Source organism: Penicillium pulvis (assembly GCF_028828015.1).
Source record: "Penicillium pulvis strain IBT 33274 chromosome Unknown contig_23_segment0_segment0, whole genome shotgun sequence".
NCBI classification, from domain to species: Eukaryota; Fungi; Ascomycota; class Eurotiomycetes; order Eurotiales; family Aspergillaceae; genus Penicillium; species Penicillium pulvis.
This window is the reverse complement of record NW_026643075.1, coordinates 4897788-4920654: the sequence shown is the minus strand read 5'-3', so window position 1 is coordinate 4920654 and position 22867 is coordinate 4897788. Positions and strand designations below refer to the sequence as shown.

The window sequence follows — 22867 nt, the reverse complement described above, 5'->3', positions numbered from 1 at the left end:
GACTAAATTATGGCAGCCTTTGATGGAGGTCCGAGATACCTTCTGAAAAAGCAAGCTTTTGGCAAACTTCATGGGGATGTACATATTAATGTAATCCCCACTGTGCATGAATGCGGGGTTTGCATAGTTTTGGCAGTCATCCCCACATGCATCCCGGTTTCAAACTCTATTGGACCAGTAGTTTACTGCTCGGCCAAAATGACCAGTACAAGAATTAATATCCATGATGATAGTAAATAGGTGTGTGACTTCGCTTGTGAGGACTGCTGTTTTGTCACCGGGGACCGGCTTCATTGTGTAAAGTGCTTGAAGCCTTTACTACTGTGTTACCAGCTACTTGTACTCCAATCCATGTCTAGAACCAAGTTTGGGGATGAGTTCCCATTCTTTATAATAGCTCATGGCTACATATGAGCTTGGAGTTAAATATCTGAAGGTGGCATGTGCGTCGGAGATAGCGAAACCATGCAATTTGTAAGATCTTCCCCGGGAATCTTGCATCCGAACTTTGAACACTCGGACTTTCATGCCTGAACGGGGCTCGATCGTCAGCGATCCCCATTAACTGAGGCGATCCTGGGTAGAGAATTAATAACCAACCGGTATGACCGTTTGTATGTCCCACATCGGCCTAACACTGATCTATATAAGGAGTGTCAACCCTTTTCCATGCCATGTTGATTTTCAGCACCCACAGCGATTATAATGGGGAACAAATATCTACTCTCAATCACCTCCATCAGCCTCATTAGTGCGGTCGCAGCTTCTCAAGCTGTGAACTGTACCTTTGATGCCGTTTCTGCCATGATGCCTACGGGCGTCAGTCTTTCATTCGCTCAAATGATCCATGAAAATGGAACATTCACCGTCCCAGCAGCAGACACAGGATGGCCCACTAATCCCACTAAACTCCCTGAGCTGTGTGCAATTGGAGCGACGGTTCCTGGAAATAATTCAAACGCTACATATGGGTTTGGACTGTTCCTTCCCAAGAAGTGGAATGGTCGAACAATGTTGGTGTCGCTTAAATTAAGAGTGTGGATATTCTCTGACAGAGGTCTATAGGACGGTGGGAAACGGTGGTCTTGCTGGAGGCGTGAATTGGTTGGATATGGTATGAGCGGGAAGTTCGAGCTTTGACGGTAAAATCAAACTAATGAGACTGCGTACGCAGGGAACTGGAGTTCGATACGGCCATGCGACAATCTCTACTGATACAGGACATAATAGCACCAGTACGGAGGCCTCATGGTCTTATCAGAATTCTCAGAGTCAGACTAATTGGGGTTGGAAGGCATTGCATGAGAGTGTAGTTCATGGCAAGGCTATTGTCGAATCTTTTTACGACGCCAAACCGTCTTATAACTACTACCAGGGTTGCAGTACTGGTAAGGAAGGAGAGGCACTAGGAAGGAAAAAGGCATTTCTAATATTCAGACAGGTGGTCGACAAGGGATCAAGGAGGTAGAGATGTTTCCCGATGATTTCGACGGAGTTATTGCTGGTGCGCCTGCATGGTGGACTGTTGGTGTCTCACATCTTCATCAATCGCATAATTGCTAACTATCAATTGGATCAAGTCTCACCAACAGGTCTGGCAAGCATGGCTTGGATATGTTAACTATATCTCAAATGCGTCTATGATTCCAGTTTCAATGTTTGACACCATTGGAATGGAGGTTTTGAAGCAATGTGATGGCCAGGATGGGCTGATTGATGTAAACTCTCTCTTTTGCATATTTTCACTTCTTTTCAGGGAATCTGACTTTCCCCTAGACTATTATCTCAGATCCATACGGGTGCAACTTCAACCCCGAAACTCTCCTCTGTTCTCAGAACATTACCAACTCCACCGCGGCTGGATGTTTGACGGCCGCCCAGCTCGCGACTCTCGACACCATTACCAACGATTACATGGGCACAGACTCCTCGTTGATCTTTCCTCATTGGCTGCGAGGCTCCGAGCACTTTTGGGATCTCAACATCGACGGTGGTGCTCCGAATGTCATCGGAGTTGGCTATATACAGTACACGCTCGGACTTGGACCAAGCTGGAACTGGCAAGACTACGGCGAACAAGTAGTAGAGTTATCGGAACGACTTAATGTAGGGGATGCAGATGCGACAAATTATGACATGAGTCCATTTTTCAACGCGGGAAAGAAGCTCATCCATTACCACGGTCTAAGTGATGGCGGAATCGCTACAGGTGCGAGCTTTTACCTGCGTGATCATATCGATCGAGCGGTCACGCCGAAGGGAATCAAGCTTGACGATCATTATCGCTTTTTTGCTATTCCTGGCATGGGGTTTGTCATCTTCAAACTCCTCGCTTACTGTTCTAGCTGACGATGCGGCGCGGCAGACATTGTACAGACACCGCGGACTACGTGAACGCGCCATACTTCATTGCTGGAATCTCCATGACAAATAATGGACAACATTCAGTCCCTGGCTACGAAGACGCCCAACACGATATCCTATATGCCCTCATGAATTGGGTTGAGAATGGCACGGCGCCGGAATATATCATCGGGACTGCGTATTCCAACTTTACAACCGAAGATGAGATCACGCGCCAGCGTCCGATTTGTCCACACCCGCAGCAGGCTAAATACCGTGGACTTGGTGACCCTAACGATGCATCATCTTGGGAGTGCAAGCTTCTTTATTAAGATTGGGTATCTTAAACAACAGTTGATGTTCTCATCCGAGTGCAGCAGCTGGGTTATCCTACAAATCAAGAGCTAGAATATCGCGTATGTCGTCGTGGAAATGCATTTTCCAACTTGGCAATCGGTGCAAAGATCCCCAGGAAGCTATAGAATCCTCTTTAGCCCCAAATACTTCAGGCTGTGAATAGTTGATGGGGTTTCAGGTTCGGGTTCTGGTACATGATTGTAGAAATCTTGGCAAAGCCTGAACATCATGACAGGGTATAAATGAGATAGTGTAGCCCCTTCGGTTCTGAATCGTCCAATAAGCATTTCCTTTAAAATGGCCTTGACCGGTTCCACAGAGTCTATATAAAGGTTCTGCTTCTTAATAATGAGTGGTATAAAGACCTGACTATTGTTATACCCCTATAGAGAAAGATATTAGAGTTAAGTATAATAAAATACTATAGTATAGTATTAGAAAAGGAGGGTAAGAAGTTTTAGCTATGTTAGGTTAGCGCTTCTTTAGCTACCTTCTATAAGTCCTAGTAAACTACTAAAAAGTCAGAAGGTTAGTGTTTACTAGTAAGAGCTATAGGTGGCTAATAGAAAAATTTGTAAAGATATTCTAGAATCTATAAATTGCTACCCTCTCATTAATGTTATTCTAAATATATTCTAAGTTGTGGTTATTATAGGTTCGTGCTTATAAATGCCCATATCGAAAATCAGGTATCCACGCTAACCTTACTGAAAATGGCGCCCCTATTGGGGCCTAATAGGGACCCCAATAGGGGCATGGAGTTTTTGGGGTGGGGTGGGCCCTGGAATTCTGAAATGGGAACCTATTTGCTGAAGCCTAAGCTAGGCCCACTTAGATAGATTACACGGTATCTTTGGCTGATTTCCTGATACATCGGTTCTAGGCATCAGGCAATCCCCCCAGAGCGACAGTGGATTCCAATATAATAGAACAGCACTAGCGCTTATCCCCTAGGCAAATTTCGCTGAAGAAGCTCCGGCTATCTCCAAACGGAGGTGTATTTAGTATGATACTCCATACAGTACTTTTGTTGTGACAAACCTTCTGACTTAGAAGCCTTTCCTAGGCAAACTAGGCCTAGTAAGTTCCGTCTCTGTGCATGAGGTTTTGCCAAGTCTTCCTCTTCTATTCATGTACTTGAAGTAACGTGAAAAAATCCATCTCTTGAGATCTGATTCTTGGGATTCTTTTGACATCCCTCCCGACGTATCTGCGCCAAATTACTAAGTAAATCAGCAAAATGACGTCGGAATTATGGTATGTAAAGCTCATGGACCCCTGGCACTTCCATTGTATCCATCTCGATCAGAATCTGTTCATTTTCACTCTTAACGTCCCACATATAATCTGTACTAAACTCCTTCTCTTAGTCCTGCCTATTCTGTGAGCTCACCTTTCTCGTGGCTGCTTTGAACGTGGCAACCTAGACATCGGATTCAGTTCACCCCCTCTAATTATGATACTCCTAGCCATTCTTTAGCGCGATGGGTTGCGTCTGCGCCATTGTCGTCACGAATTTCGGCGCTGCATACGGAACTGCTAAGGCCGGCGTCGGCGTCTGCTCGATGGCCATCCTGCAACCTGACTTGATTGTGAAGAGTAAGTCATATGTAATTCTGGATGAGGTTACATTAAGAAAATTGACTTTTCTTGGACTCGACTCACAGCTGACTTCAAATGCTATTAAACAGATATTGTCCCTGTCGTGATGGCTGGTATTATTGCCATCTATGGTCTAGTCGTTTCCGTCCTTATCGCAAACGATTTGCAGCAGAACCTCGCTTTATATACAGGCTTTATCCAGCTTGGCGCAGGTCTCTCGGTCGGTCTTGCTGGCTTGGCAGCTGGGTAAGTTATACCAGGACAAGATTCTAGCCATAGCTAAATTTTCTATTATGTGTCTAGATTTTCTATTGGCATCGTCGGCGATGCTGGCGTTCGTGGAACAGCTCAGCAGCCAAAGCTGTATGTTGGTATGATTCTGATACTCATCTTCTCTGAAGTGCTTGGTAAGAACGCGACTATATTTTCCAGAAATGAAGAATAAGATGCTAATTCTCTATAAGGCCTTTACGGTCTAATTGTCGCCCTTCTCATGAACTCACGCTCGAAACAAGATGTCGAGGACTGCTTCTAAAAGCCCTTTTCAAGGACGAGGAAGTAACCCAGTTCAGCAATCGAGTTATTACTGGAATGTAGCGATTCCGCAGGATTTGCTCTACCGTCCATGTTTCATACACTGCTCTCGCGATTTCATCTTTTGTTTGAAGAAACCGGTGTGGTCATCATATTTGTGTTTCAGGCTTTCGTAAAGAGGTCCAAATTTCTCAAGGTTGTGGCTGATCAACTACAGGCTATTGTGTTGTCTATGTAGTGATGTACTGTCTGCTTTTTATCCGCGCTTCTTATTTCTCAGATAAGATCACACATATATTGTGCCTCCCCTTTCTGTTTCTGGGCTATCTATCCAGTATCCCTCCCCTTTCCCCCCAGGAACAGCGTTATACAGCCATCAACAACTGAATCAACTTGCTACTCTATAGCACCAAATTCAAGGCGACTAGGCAGAGACAGATCCTCTTTGGACGACTTAGATCACTGGCAATCCTCAGGGCATAGAATTCTGACATTCATGCAGCTGTATTCATTAGAGTAGCACCTTGCTGACTTCAAGTAATTTGGTACCGGCCGAACCTTCAAAAACATGTGTTCTACGGAACGTTGCTGAATATATTATGTGCGAGCTGATTCAGGTGTTTTTATCCCCATCAAAGTGGTGTAGATTGTCAATCAACGTACGTAAAATACACGTTATCTTCATGTACATTCTTCGTTGCATGCTCGCTAATGATGGTTGGCTGAAGCCAAAACGTCTGCGTGCATGAGTCACTGATATCCATATCTGGCCTGAACCTAGGTTTGACATCTTTTTGACATCCCAAACGGATATGAAACCCTCGCTGTCAGGCATCTGCTTCCCCATCTGTATCCAATTCCCAAACCTGCACGTTTTGGATGTATATGAGAACTGCAAGCACTCTGGGTCCGTACCATGGGTAGCACTACACACTGTAGTGAAATCATGAGCATGGGACCCTTCTGGTTGAGGAACATCCGAGTAGTTGTCCTAGAGCTTTACGGTAGGCCCATCGCGTAGACGGGAATGAGTATATGCAAGGAGGCTGGAGGAAAAAAAACGTTCCTAATAGCGTTAGTAGTGGACACGTCGTTGGCAGGGGCATGATAAATACCTCATTGTATGGTCGCGTTCGCTCCCATTTCCACAGCACTGTTAGCTGCTTTGGCGACATTTTATGAAGTGGAAGTGGTGGTATACATCATCTCTCTCTGTTCACTTTAAGGGCCCCGAGCTCGTCACCTGCAAATGTAGGATAAAGCCCTTCCAGTTTCACTCCGATATTTTCCATTATCGCATAAGCAAGCACTGCATCGTCACAGCAGTCTTTCTTTGCCATATACTGGAAATGAAAACTGAGGCGAGATTCACTGCTGAAACCTTCGTTTAAGCGCTTCATTACGCCACTCACCAGCACAAAACCTGCGCCGCCATACGCGACATATTGTTCTTCAGCTCCCGGAACCGGTAATCCCATGTAATTTATTATAGATGGGTCGAGCTTATCGAGGATACGGAACAATGTATCCCAGAAGTAATAAGTGTCGGCTTCGATACAGACATACTAATCGGCGTTCGCGCGCATCTCATACGCCTTCTCAACCGTAGGCAAAAGTTTGAACTGGTCGAGTCGCCAACTGTCCTGCGAATACCTGACCGAACCATCTTGTGAATGAGCCAACTTCTAGGCATTGTAAGCCGCAAAGTCTGGATTATTAATGGCATAGGTCGACGGGAGATCTTCGGGAACCTCAATGAAATGATGCTGACCAATAATTTTTTCATAATCGGAAAAAATGATGAGGTTGGTTTTGTAGGAGGTAACGGAGGCAAGATGGGCTTTGTTCTTCTTAGGCTCGCCAGTGCCTCTTTTAAGAATGAATTAGATGTGATGTAAAAGGTGAGCGGGAAACCCCGCGTATAAGTCAAGCACTGTCAAATCGCTGTCTCCCGAATCCTCAAGCGGCGGGAAAAAGGTCCTAGTCGTCCATGAATGATAGCGTTGCTGTACATCGATAAATGATAACGGCACGTCTAGAGAGGAAGCGTATCGCGGTCTATTGGCAAAGTGGCCAAGACCGAACACGAGTAGACTAAACAGGAAGATTGATAGATAGATTCGATGCCTTCGAAGCAGCCACGATGTGAGAAAGGCTAGCATCCTGAGACCTGTAGAGCTACCCGATGGGAATGTGCAAAGAAAACAAAAGCTCCCTGCTCGATGATCCGCTTGCCACCCATCACTGGAAACGTCACGGGTAATAGCAAAAAGTAGCTACATTGTTCCATAATGGATTATTCCAATTAATGAATAGGGTATTATGTCATTATATTATTAGCTATTTTTCCCTTTACTAGAGTAAGGTCAGGTATTCATATTTCATAAAGGAAGTTATACGTATTTAGTTCTAAAGCGTGGTTTACAACGTAGCCTCGTAGGGATAGTCATCGAACTCTCGTAACTTAAAGTGAAGGTGAGCTCAGAATCGCTCAGTGCGACCTTTAACCTATTTCTCGATAGTGGTGTTACATTGTTCCCACGACAAGACGCTAGTCTAGACCCACACAGGTTTTAAAACTAGAGAGGGCCTAGCTTCGGCCGAGATTAATTGATCAAACTCTATTACTTTACTATGCCGAGCAAATAACAACCCTATATACCGTAACTGTATAGTATGAGCGTATGGGGGCCATGATTCAACTTCACCATGAGACTTCATTATTTACATAATCAAAATCGATAAGTAAACTAGTAAGAAATGTAGAAAAAGATGCAAGTCACAAATTTGTCAAAATATATGGTAATTAGTCAGTAAGGTTAGGCAGCACCAGTAACGGATACTTGGAAGATACCGAACTGTTACAAACTTTGGCCCCTCTCCTAACATGTAGCTCGTCCTCGTATCTTGTATTGCTACAAATGCTTCCTCAACTCTGTAGCCTAGTCCTGTAGACCCTTGCCATTAGCCGAGGCGAAGTGATGGGCCCATTGAAACAGCCACAGTCAGTGCCCCTGTGGCCCCTGCAGGTCTAGCGTGGATAGCACGAGGCCGAAAGCGCAGGCAGCTTTGGTACCAGCAGTATCAAGAGATGTCGTGGTATTGACTGAAACAGGGCGACTAAGATCCATGTTAATCATGAGCAACAGAAGGATCGAAAAAGGGGGTATTTAAGGGGTCGTTCTATATGATTACAAGTATCTAGGGCGGAGTTGAGAGCGCAAAAAAGCCACCAGGGCGAATACATATGACTGCGAAATAAAGGAGTGTATCAACTAGAAACACTATGCTTTACCAAGTAATGATGTTATCTCTAAGTTGCAACAGTTTTCGTTGCCAGGTCCTGTTGACAATGCCTATCTAGTCGCTTGTTTGTGGCAATTGATACCCGCCGATACTTGTAATAAATTGAAACGCCTTACGCATGAAATCAACCAAGTCCTGTCCCAGCCACTTGCTCATCATGTCTGTTCTTGTAAATTCCAGTTCTCTCAAAAATCCTCCTGCGATCTGTAGCCTATTAGTTAGAGGACAACAACATGCCCAATGAAGGAGTGAAGTACTAAGATACAGCTTCCACTTTTCGTGTCATCTAAGGCAGACTGAGCGATCACACTCCCTACCATCTCTGGCGTGTTTTCTTCAAGACCAACGTTGCGCCACCTTTCTGCAAAGCCAGCTGTCATCCGTGTCGGTGTGAAAAATGGGGCAATTGCTTTGACAGAAATACCATATCTTTGTGCAGCTGGCTGAGAACCACGTAACAGCCCAATGACTCCATGTTTCGAGGAAACGTACGCCGAAACGCCCGTTCCGCCCATATAACCTGATGTTGAAGCCACTAATATGATAGACGGCAGTATATCATCGGGCGTGGAAGAAGATTTCATATGGTGCATAGCAAGCCGCAAAGCTAGAATCACAGTCAGTATCCAGTCTGACCATGGTTCTAAAGACATACTGTTAAGCGTTCCTTTCAAGTTCACATCAATAACTTTGAAAGCTTCATTAGACTCCCGCAGATCTCCTTCACTATCCACGTCTTCTAAATTCAGAACCTCCGATGATTCCATAGTGCCAGCGTTAGCCACCACAGTATGAACCATCCCGAAAGTCTGAACGGTGCGTTTAAATAGGGTCTTCATGTCTTCCCAGTTCAAGATTTCCACAGGGACGAAGAGAGCCCGTGAAGCGCAAGAAATGACGCGATAATTGCGTTGGCCTTGTCCTCGAGGGCAGGAATATCTGCTATGACAACATTGGCACCGTGCTGATTGAAGATCTTCGCAGTGGCTGCGCCAATTCCTCCTGCACCTCCCGTGATGATCGCTGTTCGGGAAGCAAGACCGCGGAGAATGTTTGGATCAAGTTGGATTTGATGCATTTTGAGAGCGGAGTGAGACTCAATGGCTGCGAAATATGGATAAAAAGGTCTACGGGATATTAAGCTGATTGAAGTCACTACCATTTATACCACAGCTTCTCGTTGAGTTCCTTTCTATCGATCTAGCCCAAGTTGGGTGCACAGGTGGGGCGGGGAAATGCCCGTCTCCCCGAAGACACCGGAGAATAGAGAGGAGAAGTAGTCAATTCCCTTCAATAGATTCTCGGTGCCAATTCCTTCCTTGGTTATCTTGGTTAACGTCATAGTATTGTCAGAGTGAAACAAACTTTCCGAAGTTTTTTTACGAGACTCTCCAGGTATACAACTCTCTAGTCCTTGTACGGATAACGTCGGAATAACACATCTGCTACCCTATATGATACAGCTCCAACAGCAAATGTGGCCGCAAATACGGTGAGGCCGACCAGATACTCTGGCGCGTCTTGATCTGGAAAGAGGGCACTCCCATACAGTTGCGCCAAACCAGCGATGCCGTTCATCATGGCAAGCATGATAGCGCGAGTATCTCGCTTGACGCTTGCGAACGCAGTAGTTGCAAATGATAGGCCAAGGGCATTTCCTGTCCAAATTGCCATGTTGATGAAGCACAAGAAAACATAACGCGCGGCGTAGTTTTGAATTCCTGCCGTGAGGGCAAAGAAAACTAGGCCCGCTATTAGATCTGCCACCAACAACTTGGCTCTGTGCTGCGGTTTTCGATCAGCATATATGCAGACAGGTACTGCCACCATGAGTGAAACCAGATACAGAGGAGCGGTCATATATTGGGAGGTAGTGGAGTTGTATCCCATCCCGATGATCAAAGTGGGATAGAAATATGAGATTGCAAGCGCACCGATTATGGTCATATAAGCGGGTGTGAGCAACCAAATTTGCCAGCTTAAAAGTGCTTTAAGGAAGGAATGGAATATAGACATATTTTGCCCTGGTGTACTCGTTGGATCGGCCATTCCGTCATGAATGAGACGATTCTGGGCCAAGCCTTGCTCTTCCAACGACAGACCTCGGCTGCGATGAGGGTAGTCAAGAACTGTCCAATGCACGATGAGACTAATGCCAGCTGTTGCGCACCCCTCTACGATGAATAGCCATCTCCATCTTTTGTTTTTTTCATCTTTGAGATGCTATGGATCAACATGATTTGATTATCGCCGTCGTTCTTGATTGAATCTGATTGTTTGCTGATGAGGTAGGTCATATATGAAGACACCATTTTGATCAACAAACCACATTCAAACAGCTAAGCAAATTTGATGCGGGTGCTGTAAAAATACAAGCAAAAAACCTGGAGTCTCACGAAAGCTAAATCCTTCACTCTGTGTCTGTGGTTCATATCGTGACAAAGAATGATTAAGCGCTCTGATGAGGACTTCATCGGATGCCATAGCGGTGATCGGGGCTAGACATGCCCATCGCCGTCGACCGGTGCCGCCTGAAATGCTCTTCCAGTAGGTTCAAGTCATGCTTGTTATTCGAGAGCTCACCTACCTCCCTTCGGTCGTTGAGACCTGTTAGGGCGATTTGTTTTTTGATTCGTATTTCCATGGCAGGGTCTTCCTGCATGGAATGCTGCTCCCTAAGTCAACTCCGGGAAATGGTCTTCAAGCTTGATTACAGCTATTATGATGCCATTCCAAAAGTTCTCATCTGCTGATCGACAACAAAGCATTAGGCGTCGATCTCCCATCGTTCTTCCTTTTGGATTTATCAAGCATTGTAATATTGAACTGATGGGTTAGAATAGCTGCCCGTTCATAATCCATCTTACTATGTCAAATACCAATGCAACTAGCGCAAGCCAGGAGATTGTTTGCACCCCGAGCATACAGAACCTTCGACAGTATTTGAACTTGGGAGCATTGTCGCGTGAGGAAAGAGCTCGCTACTTGGGGCCTGTTTCCCGACAATTACGCACAACGGCTCCCATCATCATGAGGCTCGAATTCCAAGGCCTGCCGCCCGCACTTAGGTGCCTTGGCGTGAATCCAAGAATCATGTGCATCAAAATGCTTTACCGTCAGAAGCTCATCCGCAATTAGACTTGATTTGCTCTGGCAGACCTCCATAATCTCGCGCCACATGGCAGCCACATTGTGTTGAAGTAAGATTGAGATACCTTGTGGAATACCTATCATTAGATAGACATGTAGATGCTCACTCATTTCTATCAATCCTGATACATGGGTAGTTTGCTGAGGACCTTCTTATTATATCTCTTGTTAACCAAGCTAATCCAAGTCTAACCTTGAGATACTTTGGAGTAGAATATTATCAAATGCCGTTTTTTGCATCACAGCACCGAACCTAGACGAACACCTTAGTGACACTTCAAGAATCAAATTACGTCACTTTCATGAAGATCACATACCCGTGGCATTCGATAAGCTTCAAAAGCGAGGCACTCAGCTTCCTAAGCTTTCTAGGACCGAGCTTGCTTGCCCAGGATTGTTGAAGGATATAGTACCAAGCTTGAATTGGGCTAAGTTCATCCTCGACAACGAGTTGTCCAGACAAGGCTAGTAGTTTCTCGAAGATAGTGTGCGGGTTTTGTGCAGTGTGGCACTGTTGGGTTTGGTTTGAAGCTGTGAGCGGGAAATGTTGCTGATGGTGTGGGGCAATGAGGGTGGCCGATGTGAGGAGAGCATGGCCATTGGGCTTGTCTAAATGAAGCTCCAGATGAGGACGACAGGGGTGTTCAAGTCTGCATCAATGTGAGAAAGACATGTACAGATAAGAACAAGAAGGTAGTAGTACTCACGCCATGACGAATTCCATCCCCATGTCAGCCATGTCTGGATTAAATAGTAGGCCGGTGCATCTAGATTGTATATAGTTTGATTGAGAAGTGACAACTTGTGGACCGGAAAGTAGATCGAGATTTTGAATGCTAGTTGGTTCAATGAGTTCAGTGTGGACCTTTGGTGAGTGGTCCGACATGACGTGATCCAAGTGGTCTTGGCTGATTAGATGCGATGACGGATCCGCCAAATCAAAATCTATACCCGCTGGGAGCTCTCTTGAGGTCACCCCACTTTTCAGCTGTTCATAATCTTGAATTGAGTCTTTGTTCATGGCCAAGTCTAGCCCACCGCCATTAGTTGTTTTCAGTGTACCGCTGAGTGCAGCGACTTCAGAAAGCCCATGTCGCCCAAGAGTTCTTTGAAGTTGGTTGACGTGATCGCTTAAGGTTTGAACTCGAGCAAGTAAGCTCACTTCACTGGCACGTAGACGTAAGACTTCACTTTCTAGGCTCTTGAAATATTGATGCTTGCGCTGACGGTGTGTACTATTAGATATGAGCGTTTTGAGTGACTGTGAAATGAATCCATTCTCTCCCGTACCGTTGCGCTTTCCGGAGTTGTTCTCGCCGTTTAGAGACACTCCCAAGACCATCGGCTACAATCCAAAGTCAGCGGGTTTCTATGACTATCGACAATGTTCCTCCGCTGTAGGAACCAATTATTAGAATACCCGAATCGCGATTTGCTCCGTCGTTGCGATGGCCAGGAAGGAAAGTAAACACCTTCTTCATTGTGGATTCGATGGTTGATATGGGCCGATCACAGGTTCAATGTATGAAGGACAACGAGTGTATCTTAGAGAAGAAAATAAGCGGACAGCCCAGGGGTCACGTAAGGGTTCCCTGGATCCACTTGTCTTCCGTAATCAAGGGCGGCAATCAGTCAGGCTAGCAGCTATTTTAACTCTGACGCTAGACCTCATTTGTACAAGCTTCGCTTATAGTGGATTGTTGACCCAATCATTCTTCCTCTTTCGGTCTAGCGTGACCTTGGTTTCAACACAGGTCTCATCTACTCCAAAGTTGATTTTAAAGGGTTGCATCCATGGATTGTTGACGGAATCACTATTTAGCTTTTCCGGGTAGTGCCGACTCGTATCCCAAGGCTTCGCTATGTTGACACTATCATTATTTCCTAGATCTATCTAGTCCAGGAAAGATGACAATAGCTTTTGGTTTTTGGGAGCGTGGGAGGGAAATATATAAGCCGCGTCTTTAGGACCCAATCTAATGATACCTTGGAAATACATACCAATTTTCTTTGCCGACTCGGATTTCACGGTTACAGTTTTTTATACTCTCAACTCTCAACCACCATGCTTTTTACCTTGAACTCCCTCTGCCTATTAATGACACTTCTCGTCGAGTGTACCAAGGCTAACATCATCGAAGCGTGCCCTGGAGACCCCTACAAAGGATGGCCTTCTGGAAAAGCAGTGTATTTTCAATCAAATGAGCAAGAAAACAGCGTTATCTCCATTCCGATCGGACGTGATGGGAAACTCTACGGCGGTATGATCACTTCCTCGGGTGGCAAAGGAGGTGCCGGCATAGACAGTACCACCAAAAAACCTGCAGCCCCGGACGCACTTTCATCGCAAGGATCGGTGATTGTGAGCGGCGATGTAAGTGTATTTCCATAGTACGACGGGGCTTTTTCGAGTTCAAAACTGACTGCTTTTATTAGTATCTTTTCGCTGTAAACGCTGGGTCAAATACTCTGACCATGTTCAAAATCAACCCAAACGATGCAACAAATTTGACTATGATCGGAGAGCCTGCTAAAATTCCTGGGGAGTTCCCCGTGACTGTTGGAGCGTCAGTGAAGCACAGCATGGCATGCGTCGGGTATACAGGGGCCAAGTCCGGCACGTCTTGTGCTGTATTCACCCAAATGGGACTGGGCCAGATGAAGCAGGTCGTTGAATTTGACCTTGATCAAACCACCCCTCCTATAGGCCCAACGAATACGGTAGCTCAAGTCTTCTTCGCTACGGATGAGTTTCGTTTAATCACCACCGTCAAAGGAGACCCTAGTACGAACAAAACAGGCTTCATTTCTGTTCTGCCTTTCAAAGATACACGCTCATCTATTTTTGAAGACGGCGATATACGAAGCTCGCCCCCAGGAACTGCTGTGCTTTTCGGTGGCGTCAATGTTCCTCTTACCTCTGATCTCTTCATTACGGACGCATCCTTTGGGACCACACTGCTCAGCCTCAACCACACAACCGAAAAGTTATCTTTAAAACACAAGGTCACCATCATGGGCCAAGGGGCGACCTGTTGGGTCGCCTATTCAAAGGCGAGGAAGAGTTTCTTTGTGACTGATGCCGCAGTCAACCGACTGATTGAGATTAGTAAAGATGGTTCGGCGATCATGTCGATGTTGGACTTGAAAAATGGTGACCTCGGGCTCACGGACCTTCAAGTTTCTGGTCGTTTTGTTTATGCCCTTTCTCCTGGCAACGGTACTATCCCTGCGGCAATCACAGTAGTCGATTCCTTTGAGGGCCATCAGATTCAGCATTTCTTGCTGGAAAAGTTGGGTGCTGGGAAACGATCGCAGGGCATGGCTATTCTTCAAAAATAGCCCTGTGAGAAGGAGGGCGGCTTCTGGATGCCACTACCTCGTAGGTTTCTAAAGTTGTATGCTTGGTTGGCGGAGTGCTTGAGTAATGGGCACGTTCATATAGCCTTGTGACACGACAGGCCATCAAATACCTAGAAGGGGTTGGGGCCTTTTGATCACTAACTTTGGATACCGAACTAAATATGGAACCACTGTTCATGAATGACATATGAAACATTCTTATCAATACCTAGGTATGGGATTAATCTGTAGTCCCGTACTATGTCATAATGATAGTATGGCTTCTGCTTGTATATGCAGCTAAGGATAATGAGAATAACATACACTTAAAGCTGACTAAAAGCCTAATTAATACGCTGTGCTAACTACTCATAGTGAGCATCGCTCGTTAGGTTTATGTATATATACACCGATGTTTGTCCTCATCGACTCTGGAGACCCATCTATATTGTGTATAAGGGCCTGTTTTTCTGCGGATAGTCATGGTCTCCGTTGTTCAATCTTGAAGGCCGACTTTATATAATTTCGTCCTTTGAGATCACCATCTCTCTCTTAGCCAAGAAAGTTAAGGACATCCAGAATTAATGAGCATTAAATAAGTATTCAGCCATATAGAAAATGGCATAAAAATAAGTGGTTCTTCTCCTGGTGGAGTTATCCTGCTTTCTTTTTGAAAACATCTGCGATAAACTTGCAAGGCTGCAAAATGCATTCAAAAACCCACCCTCAAAATTTACCTTTTGTTCAGAGACTAGGAGGAGTAACGCTTCTGGGCTTTTGCCCTTTACATCATGACACATCTGCTTAGTCTTGTCTTCAAGGTTTGCGGAGATAATGGGCTGCTGTTGGAGAGTAGCGGTGTGAAATGAAGTTAGCAGCACCAGCAATGCCTTCCCCGTCTTTTGTGAGCCCTGCAGCCGGAATTGGGCTTTGTCTACCGACGAGTCGTTGCGAATCCTGACGTGTTCACTTTCTTCCTTCTTCTCAAACTCGTCCCAGAGCTTGCCAATGAATTAATGCTTGCCGGAAATTTAGATAATATATCGTTTCGTGGTGGATGTGAAGGTCACAATCTACTTCTTAGAATAGTAAAATCTAATGTATAATCATCAGAGTCGGTATACACTTATAATTACTTTTTATTCTAGTCAATTCAACCAGGTGCGATGCTTCCTCCAGTCTTGTTGTGTCGCGTCCCTCAAATCATCGAAATTGATAACGTCCACACCTTCCCGCACAAGAATATGCCAAACGTGATTATGCAGCCCACGCGGCCAGCTCGGTGTGCCCCAGTATCGCACTTTCAGACCATGCTCATGTGCTACTCTCATTTGATGGCGAATCTTGGCTAGCTGGGCTTGGCAGAACTGGTTCCCTCTGATAGACCCGATCTCTTCTTTGAAATTGGCAGACGCATAATAGCTGTTGCTGATATTATATATAGATTTGGCTGTAGGTAAATCTGGCGATACATGCGATAATTCGCCGAGGGGAGCATCAAAGAAAATATCGCGAGACGTATTCCGTTCCAAAATGCGATGGAAGGGCGCATCACCAGACGCGACAATAGATATCGGCCGCTGCACGACAGAGGAACCGTTAAAATGAGTCAGGTATCCTACTTCACGAAGCGGCTCAAGATATTGAACGAGATGAGGCCATATGTGCTCGCCTTCAAGTTTGAAGTCGATGAGAAGGATCAAGCTCTGTGAGGGATCCTTGGCAAACACTCCTGCAACATCACCTTGGACCATATTTCTATCCGAAGAAAGGTCGATTGACCCTGTGTTGTACTCCTGAAGCATCTTCAGAAGTGGGTCGAGGTACAAAGCAGATAAATTTGCCCTCGAGCCAACGTGTGGCGCGAATGTCCAACAAGAAGCTCGTTTTGTGATAAGTAAACGTCGGCTTCGACGCTAATACAGCCAGCAGCAAGGGTAGAGTGCAACGAAACTTGACGCCAGTAGTCATTGTGGGAATAGCAGGCGACTGGAGTTACCCCATGAGTCTTCCAGTGAGAGAAAATAGATGGTCGACCCCTCGGCAAAACCCATGCGTCAAGAGTAAAGTCCAGATCGTCTGGGAATAAGTAGACCAGGCCGCACCAGGCTAGGAAAAAAAGGTTGAGCAGGCCTCGGTTCTTAGGATAGTCAGTTGTGCTGCAGTCTCCTAAGGAACAAAGAACAAATCAGGAACCCTACAGAATCATCACAAATGGCCAGAATGGACGATTTACTACTCGGCAGAAAAATGCTCTTTTCGACCACGGACGAGAGTTGCAACATTTGTGTGTACATCTCCACGCCGAGAGGCACCGCTTCACTGGGAACGCGCGGTCGCGTTTGACCCAAGTAACGTTCTCATGGCTGGGCGAGAAAGGGGAGGATGCATTCCCAAGAATAACCTCGTGCGGAACAAATTCGGTGGACTGAGACCTTGAAGCCATTGTGATGATTGTAGTAAGCCAAGGAAGAGCCAAGGGATTTTCGAAGCTTAGCCATATATCGATGGCTGCGGGTAGTCAGCCATGAAAATCATTCTGCCTAGCCCCGCAGCTAGCGTTGTACTCTCAACCCCATGGAAAGGTTTCCCACTTTTCGCTTAACAGCTTAATAAAGGCTCAAAATTCAAAAATAATACATTATTCTTTCGTGCATATACCCTTTAAGTCGCTTGTTGTATAAAACCCTACTTGTTGCATGAGTTTCGTACCCTATAGTATTGTGTTTTCGGCATGCTGTTTCTCATTATTGATCAGTAATTTTATTCGTCATTCAATCAATAAATCGTGAAACAAATCATGTATACCAAGTTTCAAGACTATACTTTCCCTAAGTTTGTGCTTGCATATGAGCAGTGTAAGGAAAGAAAAAGTCACTGGCAGCATTCGATTGGTCGGGCGGTTTATTCAAGTGCACCTCGCATGTCTTCTTGCGGCGCCCGGAAATGGTAAGAGAAAACAACATAGTTGTAGCATCGTCATATTAAGTCAAGAAATGTGCGAATCCTGCATCTAATTGTTTAATAATTAGCCATTGAATGATCTGCGTTGCACTTAAAGGCTGAAAGTATTCAATAGTTCTAAAAGCGGCGCATTATGAACCGAAATCCATTATGAACCGAAATTACATAATTCATCCTATTATAAAACCCCACAGTGAAATTTAGGTGATTGGCCTCTATAGTGTGGATTAGCGCTGCTCTCTTTTGTTCTCTTTATCTGTCCAAGACACACCCACAAAGCTATATTGTTCTGTCTGCGTCATTTTTACAGCTCGCTACGTAAGTAAGCTAGTACTATGTGATCTCTTTTCTCTTGCCTCTGCCGTGGCCTCGAGCGTTGCCACCTAGTAGACCTGCCATTTTGGCTGCTAAAAACATAGCCGGCTAACTTAGAATCCCACCCGTGGACGGCCTCGAGCACCGAGTCCGTTTATTCGTCCCACTCTCCGACTTTGACATCATGACTTTCCGATAATTTTAGACCTATCTAGGTGTGCCTGGCGATGGTATAATTGCTTTCATCAGATCAGTGCGATGAATGTCTCACAGTGGATCATGCTAAATACTCGAGGAGCGACTTCTCAGTGCCATCTATAAAGCTCAATCAGATTACACTTGGCCTAGGATTTCTAGATCACGTTTTCTTCCACTGTCATGGATATTTTGGCGACATGGAAGCTGCTCTTTATGGTACTTGCATGGCTTCGGCCACTCATACAGACAGTCGCAGCTTCTGATTCGCCAGATAAAGCAGATATTCTGCACGGAGCAGCTGGAAGCTTGGAGCGAGACTCTATCAGCCCTGAATCTTCATTATTTCAGAGACAGGTGCTTCCCAATGCACCTAATGGGTATTCGCCCCGGGAGGAACCCTGTTCCATGAGGAGACCATTCATCCGCAATGGATCAAGCCTGTCATCCAACGAGACCGCATGGCTGAAACAGCGCCGAAATGTGACCGTGAACGCGATGATGGAGTTCCTGGGCCGGCTGGACTTCAACTCCTTCAACGCATCCTCCTACATTGAGAAGCATGCCTCCAACTCATCCGCACTCCCTAACATCGGGATAGCCGTTTCCGGAGGCGGCTATAGAGCGCTTATGAACGGGGGTGGCGCCTTACAGGCTTTTGACTCTAGAACGGCCAACGCGAGCTTTCAGGGTCACCTAGGGGGCGTTTTGCAATCGGCCACATACCTTGCCGGGCTCAGCGGGGGCAGTTGGCTGGTTGGGTCCATATATCTGAACAATTATACGGATGTCACATCCCTGCGAGACAGCCAAACGGTGTGGCTCTTTCAAGATTCAATTCTTGTTGGCCCGACGCAGAGTTCCGATTTTGCAGTTAGGACGTCTAAGTACTTCTCGCAGATATTAAATGCAGTGGATGGCAAACTAGAAGCTGGTTACAACACCTCTATCACCGACTACTGGTAAGTAAGGCCCGTCTGGGGGACAGTCCTTGAAGATATTCCTACTTATCTGGTAACCAGGGGTCGGTCTATCGCCTACCAATTGATCAATGCAACCGAGGGTGGTGTGGAATATACCTGGTCATCTATTGCCCAAAGCATGGACTTTCAGAGCGCAAGTATGCCCATGCCCATCATCATTGCTGATGGGAGAGCGCCTGGAGAGATCCTGATTTCCAAGAACACAACTGTGTTTGAATTCAGCCCTTGGGAATTCGGGACCTTCAATCCGCCCTTGGAGGCGTTTGTGCCCTTAGAATTTCTTGGGTCAAACTTTTCTGCTGGAACGCTTCCCATGAACCAAAAATGCGTCCGTGGGTTCGATAATGCAGGTTTCTTAATGGGGACATCATCCTCACTCTTTAACCAAGCGTTCTTATTGATCAATGGCACTGAGGTGCCTCAGATACTGAAAAACTCCATCAGCCGGATTCTGAACTCGATCGGGGAGGCGAATCAAGATATCGCCGTATATGAGCCTAATCCATTCTATCTATACACAAATCAGTCAGAGTACGCTACTTCTGCCCTTTTGACTTTAGTGGATGGTGGAGAGGACCTTCAAAATATTCCCTTGGAGCCCTTGCTGCAGTCGAAGCGTGAATTGAACGTGATTCTGGCGATTGACTCATCTGCTGACACGAACACACGCTGGCCCAATGGCACCGCTATGGTCGCCACGTACGAACGCAGCCTGAGCTCGCTAGGTCATACCAGTGGCCTGGCATTCCCATATGTGCCAGATCAGAACACGTTCATCAATCTGGGGTTGAATAACCGACCGACTTTCTTCGGCTGCAACAGCTCGAACATCTCTGGCTCCGCGCCGTTAGTCATTTACATCCCGAACGCACCATATATCTATCACTCCAATGTGTCCACGTTCGACCTGCAGTACAACACTACCGAGCGCAACGCTATTATCGAGAACGGCTACGACATTGCCACGCTGGGTAACGGTACTGTCGATTCCGATTGGCCAATCTGCTTGGGCTGTGCGATCTTGAGTCGGAGTCTGGAGCAAACCAGTACTCCTGTCCCGTCAAGCTGTACCGCGTGCTTTCAGCGATATTGTTGGGATGGGACAACCAACAACTCCGACCCTGGCAATTATCACCCTGCCTATAAACTATCTCAATTGGATATTAGCAACACTGGTGGAAAATCTACGCAGACTTCCGGTTAGCCCTTTCTGATTTATGTGTTTTTATCTTCTATAAGTCTCTTGATAACAGAGTGTGTGGGTTACATTTTCGTAACGGCATCATGACCCAAGTACGAATGTTCGTATGTGGATCGGGTTTTTCCAAGTAGCTAAAATGACCACAGGGATACTTGCAATAACATTTTGAATTGACGCCTTAGTTTCTTGGCTGATGCATTAATGTTCTTGAGCCCTCCTATATCTAACATAATTCATTATCTCTCAGTGATATCGAACATGTTTTTGGGCATAATGGCAAACAGCCTGAATGGCCATACCCCCAGTGCAAGCGTTTTCCCTCCTTTTCTGACATCTCAGAAAGAAAAGAAAAAGGAAAACAGGGCATCAGGGAGAGGACCCGTCGGCCAGCGTCAAGGCCGAAAGCGAAGAACAGAGATCAGAGGGTTACACTAATGCTAGATGAAGGACTGGTCACTAGTCACTCATAAAATGATCAAATTATAATAGACAAATATTTTCTCATAAGTTACTCTGCTATGATTCTCGGTCCGAGACCACCTGCACAAAACTACGCTCAACTGTGACGCCCCCACTCCGTTGACCCAATGGATTCGGCCCGGGGTTCAAAGCTTCCTGGCTACTGTTGGCATCGCTAGATACCTGTGACCGAGGTGAGGATGCAATTTCCACCAGAGTTTTGGTATTGGCATCGGTGTCGGGACGCCAAAGGTTGGGATCCTGAGAATGTTTCGCGCCATCATGCCTGAAGCTAGATAGACGATACCGTCCTGAGCTTCGTTCCGGGGTATGCCCGTTCCGGCCGTAGGACATGCTCCCATCGAGGAGCCAGCGGAATAGAGGGCGAAGGGTAGTGAGGCTACCTGCGGTGATGCCAAGACCGGTTTCGATGATAGTCCAGATGGCGATTTGATAAGTGGAGTCTAGTGACATGTTAGATTGATTCACCCCCTCCCCAAGCCTGCCTCTTTCCATTTCACATCCTGCAGTAATTGGAACTTACATAGGAAATTAGTGTCGGCATAGTGATGAAGGAAGGGTAGTCGAATGATGACGGCTACACTCGCACTGATGTTTGTTAGATTGTTCGTCTCCGTTTAGATCGCGATTTTCCCAAAGCACGTACATAGCTCCCAAGCTGAGAATACCTCCAACCGCAGTTTTCGTCCTGCGGTTCATCTGTAGTTCCCAGACTAAGAAGACGGGTAGGAAGCCAAGAGTGAAATCGCATACGATTGTGAAAGCGCTGTAGACATATGCAACATCGAGCAATGTCTTCACTGGTAAACAGCTCCCGGTGTGCTTTCCGTCCGCTTGAGTCCAGAAAAAGGAGATCGGGTGGCATTCGAAGATTAAAACGAGCCAAAATATTAGACCGATTATAATGGTCAAAGAGATTGTTCCCCAAAGAATGATGCGATGCACCTTCTTCACTGTCAACCGAAGCAGTGCAACGGCGATTGAGACTTTGGCGACGCCGGACGCCCAGATGTAAAAGACTTGACTAAGCCACCACCACTTTGAAGAAACCAGATTTAGTCACTATCATTCCATTCAACACCATGATGACTTACCATAAGCGCTCTTACGAAAACCTCGGTGCTTGCGAGTTCTGCGAATTGTAAGTTTGTATGACCAACTCCATTCGCTGTTCCAATCATGCAGCATATTGCCAATACAATGAATAGTGCCTGGGTGGGCATTAGATTAATTCCGTCACATGATTTTTCGAGGGATCGCTTTATTTACCAGTGCAACGAGCATGAGGACATCATCCCAACCAAAGGCCCGGACAATGAATGAACGGACAAAGCATCTTAATGAGACTGTCACAATCGTAATGAACATGAAAATGGCCGAGATGACAAAGATAGCCAGGCCTCGACCCTCGAGGGGCATCGGGGTGCTCATTCTGGAGACTTTGAGTCTTTCGCCGGGTAATGTACAACAGTTGTGGAATTGAGCGAGCCTGACATTGACCCATCATGGTGATTAATTAATATGGAAATAAGAAAGTATTTGAGAAGGAAAGAATTCTGAAAGCCAGGGGTCCGAGCCAAATCATGCAGCTGCACGAGGGCAAGATTCAAGTGTCCGCGAAACCCGCTCGATTGGCGATACAGCGGGCCGGACCCACGTTATCTAACCTGATACGGGATAGGTCGGCATCGCTAAGATTAAGACGCAGGTCTTCGGGAATAATACAACCCCCCTATTTGCTGAGATTTACGCACTGACGGACGCCTTGTCAACACATGCTACTAGTGCAGTGTAGTGTTTTCGCAGTACCGCGCTATCGAAAGCCGATCCAGATTACGAGCCGCCAATACACGCTGTGAATTTTTCAGGAATAAGGGATTGCCCCCTAGTGGCACATGAGTGTGGGCGCCTATCGCCTACTGAGGCATTCAATTGGCAGGCGTCGAGCTGCATAATTGCTTTGTGTCTGGTACGCTAAGAGTGTCATTTAAATAAAGTTTTTATCGTATACATAAATTTGTCGAAACATATGCCGAGTTTCAAGCCCGGCTTTTGTATAACAAAAGTGTGGTCCGGATGTGAAGGCATAAATCCA

The 22867-nt window shown here is 46.0% G+C and overlaps 10 protein-coding genes across 10 annotated transcripts; 4 read left to right on the top strand and 6 right to left on the bottom strand.

The window, feature by feature from the left end:
* Positions 1–705: 705 nt before the first annotated feature.
* N7503_006136 (tannase and feruloyl esterase) lies at positions 706–2675 on the top strand (the record flags this gene model as incomplete). The annotated part of the gene is made up of 7 exons (XM_057065683.1): positions 706–1013; positions 1066–1114; positions 1175–1388; positions 1442–1524; positions 1581–1718; positions 1777–2309; positions 2366–2675. 7 exons carry the CDS (start codon positions 706–708, stop codon positions 2673–2675), a joined length of 1635 nt encoding a protein of 544 aa, XP_056923426.1.
* Positions 2676–3940: 1265 nt separating this feature from the next.
* N7503_006135 (V-type proton ATPase proteolipid subunit) lies at positions 3941–4837 on the top strand (the record flags this gene model as incomplete). Its single annotated transcript, XM_057065682.1, has 5 exons — positions 3941–3957; positions 4181–4299; positions 4392–4548; positions 4606–4709; positions 4767–4837. 5 exons carry the CDS (start codon positions 3941–3943, stop codon positions 4835–4837), a joined length of 468 nt encoding a protein of 155 aa, XP_056923425.1.
* Positions 4838–7841: 3004 nt separating this feature from the next.
* N7503_006134 (uncharacterized protein) lies at positions 7842–8942 on the bottom strand (the record flags this gene model as incomplete). Its single annotated transcript, XM_057065681.1, has 4 exons — positions 7842–7956; positions 8225–8346; positions 8400–8749; positions 8798–8942. The coding sequence occupies 4 exons, from the start codon at positions 8940–8942 to the stop codon at positions 7842–7844; spliced, it is 732 nt and encodes a 243-aa protein (XP_056923424.1).
* A 50-nt stretch (positions 8943–8992) lies between these two features.
* On the bottom strand, positions 8993–9220 carry N7503_006133 (uncharacterized protein; the record flags this gene model as incomplete). The annotated part of the gene is made up of 1 exon (XM_057065680.1): positions 8993–9220. One exon carries the CDS (start codon positions 9218–9220, stop codon positions 8993–8995), a length of 228 nt encoding a protein of 75 aa, XP_056923423.1.
* Positions 9221–9549: 329 nt separating this feature from the next.
* Positions 9550–10454, bottom strand: N7503_006132 (Major facilitator superfamily domain general substrate transporter; the record flags this gene model as incomplete). The annotated part of the gene is made up of 2 exons (XM_057065679.1): positions 9550–10339; positions 10378–10454. The coding sequence occupies 2 exons, from the start codon at positions 10452–10454 to the stop codon at positions 9550–9552; spliced, it is 867 nt and encodes a 288-aa protein (XP_056923422.1).
* Positions 10455–11545: 1091 nt separating this feature from the next.
* Positions 11546–12773, bottom strand: N7503_006131 (bZIP transcription factor; the record flags this gene model as incomplete). The annotated part of the gene is made up of 5 exons (XM_057065678.1): positions 11546–11567; positions 11610–11942; positions 12000–12527; positions 12583–12637; positions 12713–12773. 5 exons carry the CDS (start codon positions 12771–12773, stop codon positions 11546–11548), a joined length of 999 nt encoding a protein of 332 aa, XP_056923421.1.
* A 584-nt stretch (positions 12774–13357) lies between these two features.
* N7503_006130 (uncharacterized protein) lies at positions 13358–14634 on the top strand (the record flags this gene model as incomplete). Its single annotated transcript, XM_057065677.1, has 2 exons — positions 13358–13666; positions 13729–14634. The coding sequence occupies 2 exons, from the start codon at positions 13358–13360 to the stop codon at positions 14632–14634; spliced, it is 1215 nt and encodes a 404-aa protein (XP_056923420.1).
* Positions 14635–15782: 1148 nt separating this feature from the next.
* N7503_006129 (uncharacterized protein) lies at positions 15783–16439 on the bottom strand (the record flags this gene model as incomplete). The annotated part of the gene is made up of 1 exon (XM_057065676.1): positions 15783–16439. One exon carries the CDS (start codon positions 16437–16439, stop codon positions 15783–15785), a length of 657 nt encoding a protein of 218 aa, XP_056923419.1.
* A 1852-nt stretch (positions 16440–18291) lies between these two features.
* plb2 (lysophospholipase Plb2) lies at positions 18292–20295 on the top strand (the record flags this gene model as incomplete). Its single annotated transcript, XM_057065675.1, has 2 exons — positions 18292–19070; positions 19131–20295. 2 exons carry the CDS (start codon positions 18292–18294, stop codon positions 20293–20295), a joined length of 1944 nt encoding a protein of 647 aa, XP_056923418.1.
* Positions 20296–20808: 513 nt separating this feature from the next.
* N7503_006127 (uncharacterized protein) lies at positions 20809–22203 on the bottom strand (the record flags this gene model as incomplete). The annotated part of the gene is made up of 5 exons (XM_057065674.1): positions 20809–21215; positions 21296–21360; positions 21419–21810; positions 21867–21983; positions 22042–22203. 5 exons carry the CDS (start codon positions 22201–22203, stop codon positions 20809–20811), a joined length of 1143 nt encoding a protein of 380 aa, XP_056923417.1.
* Between the last annotated feature and the right edge of the window lie 664 nt (positions 22204–22867).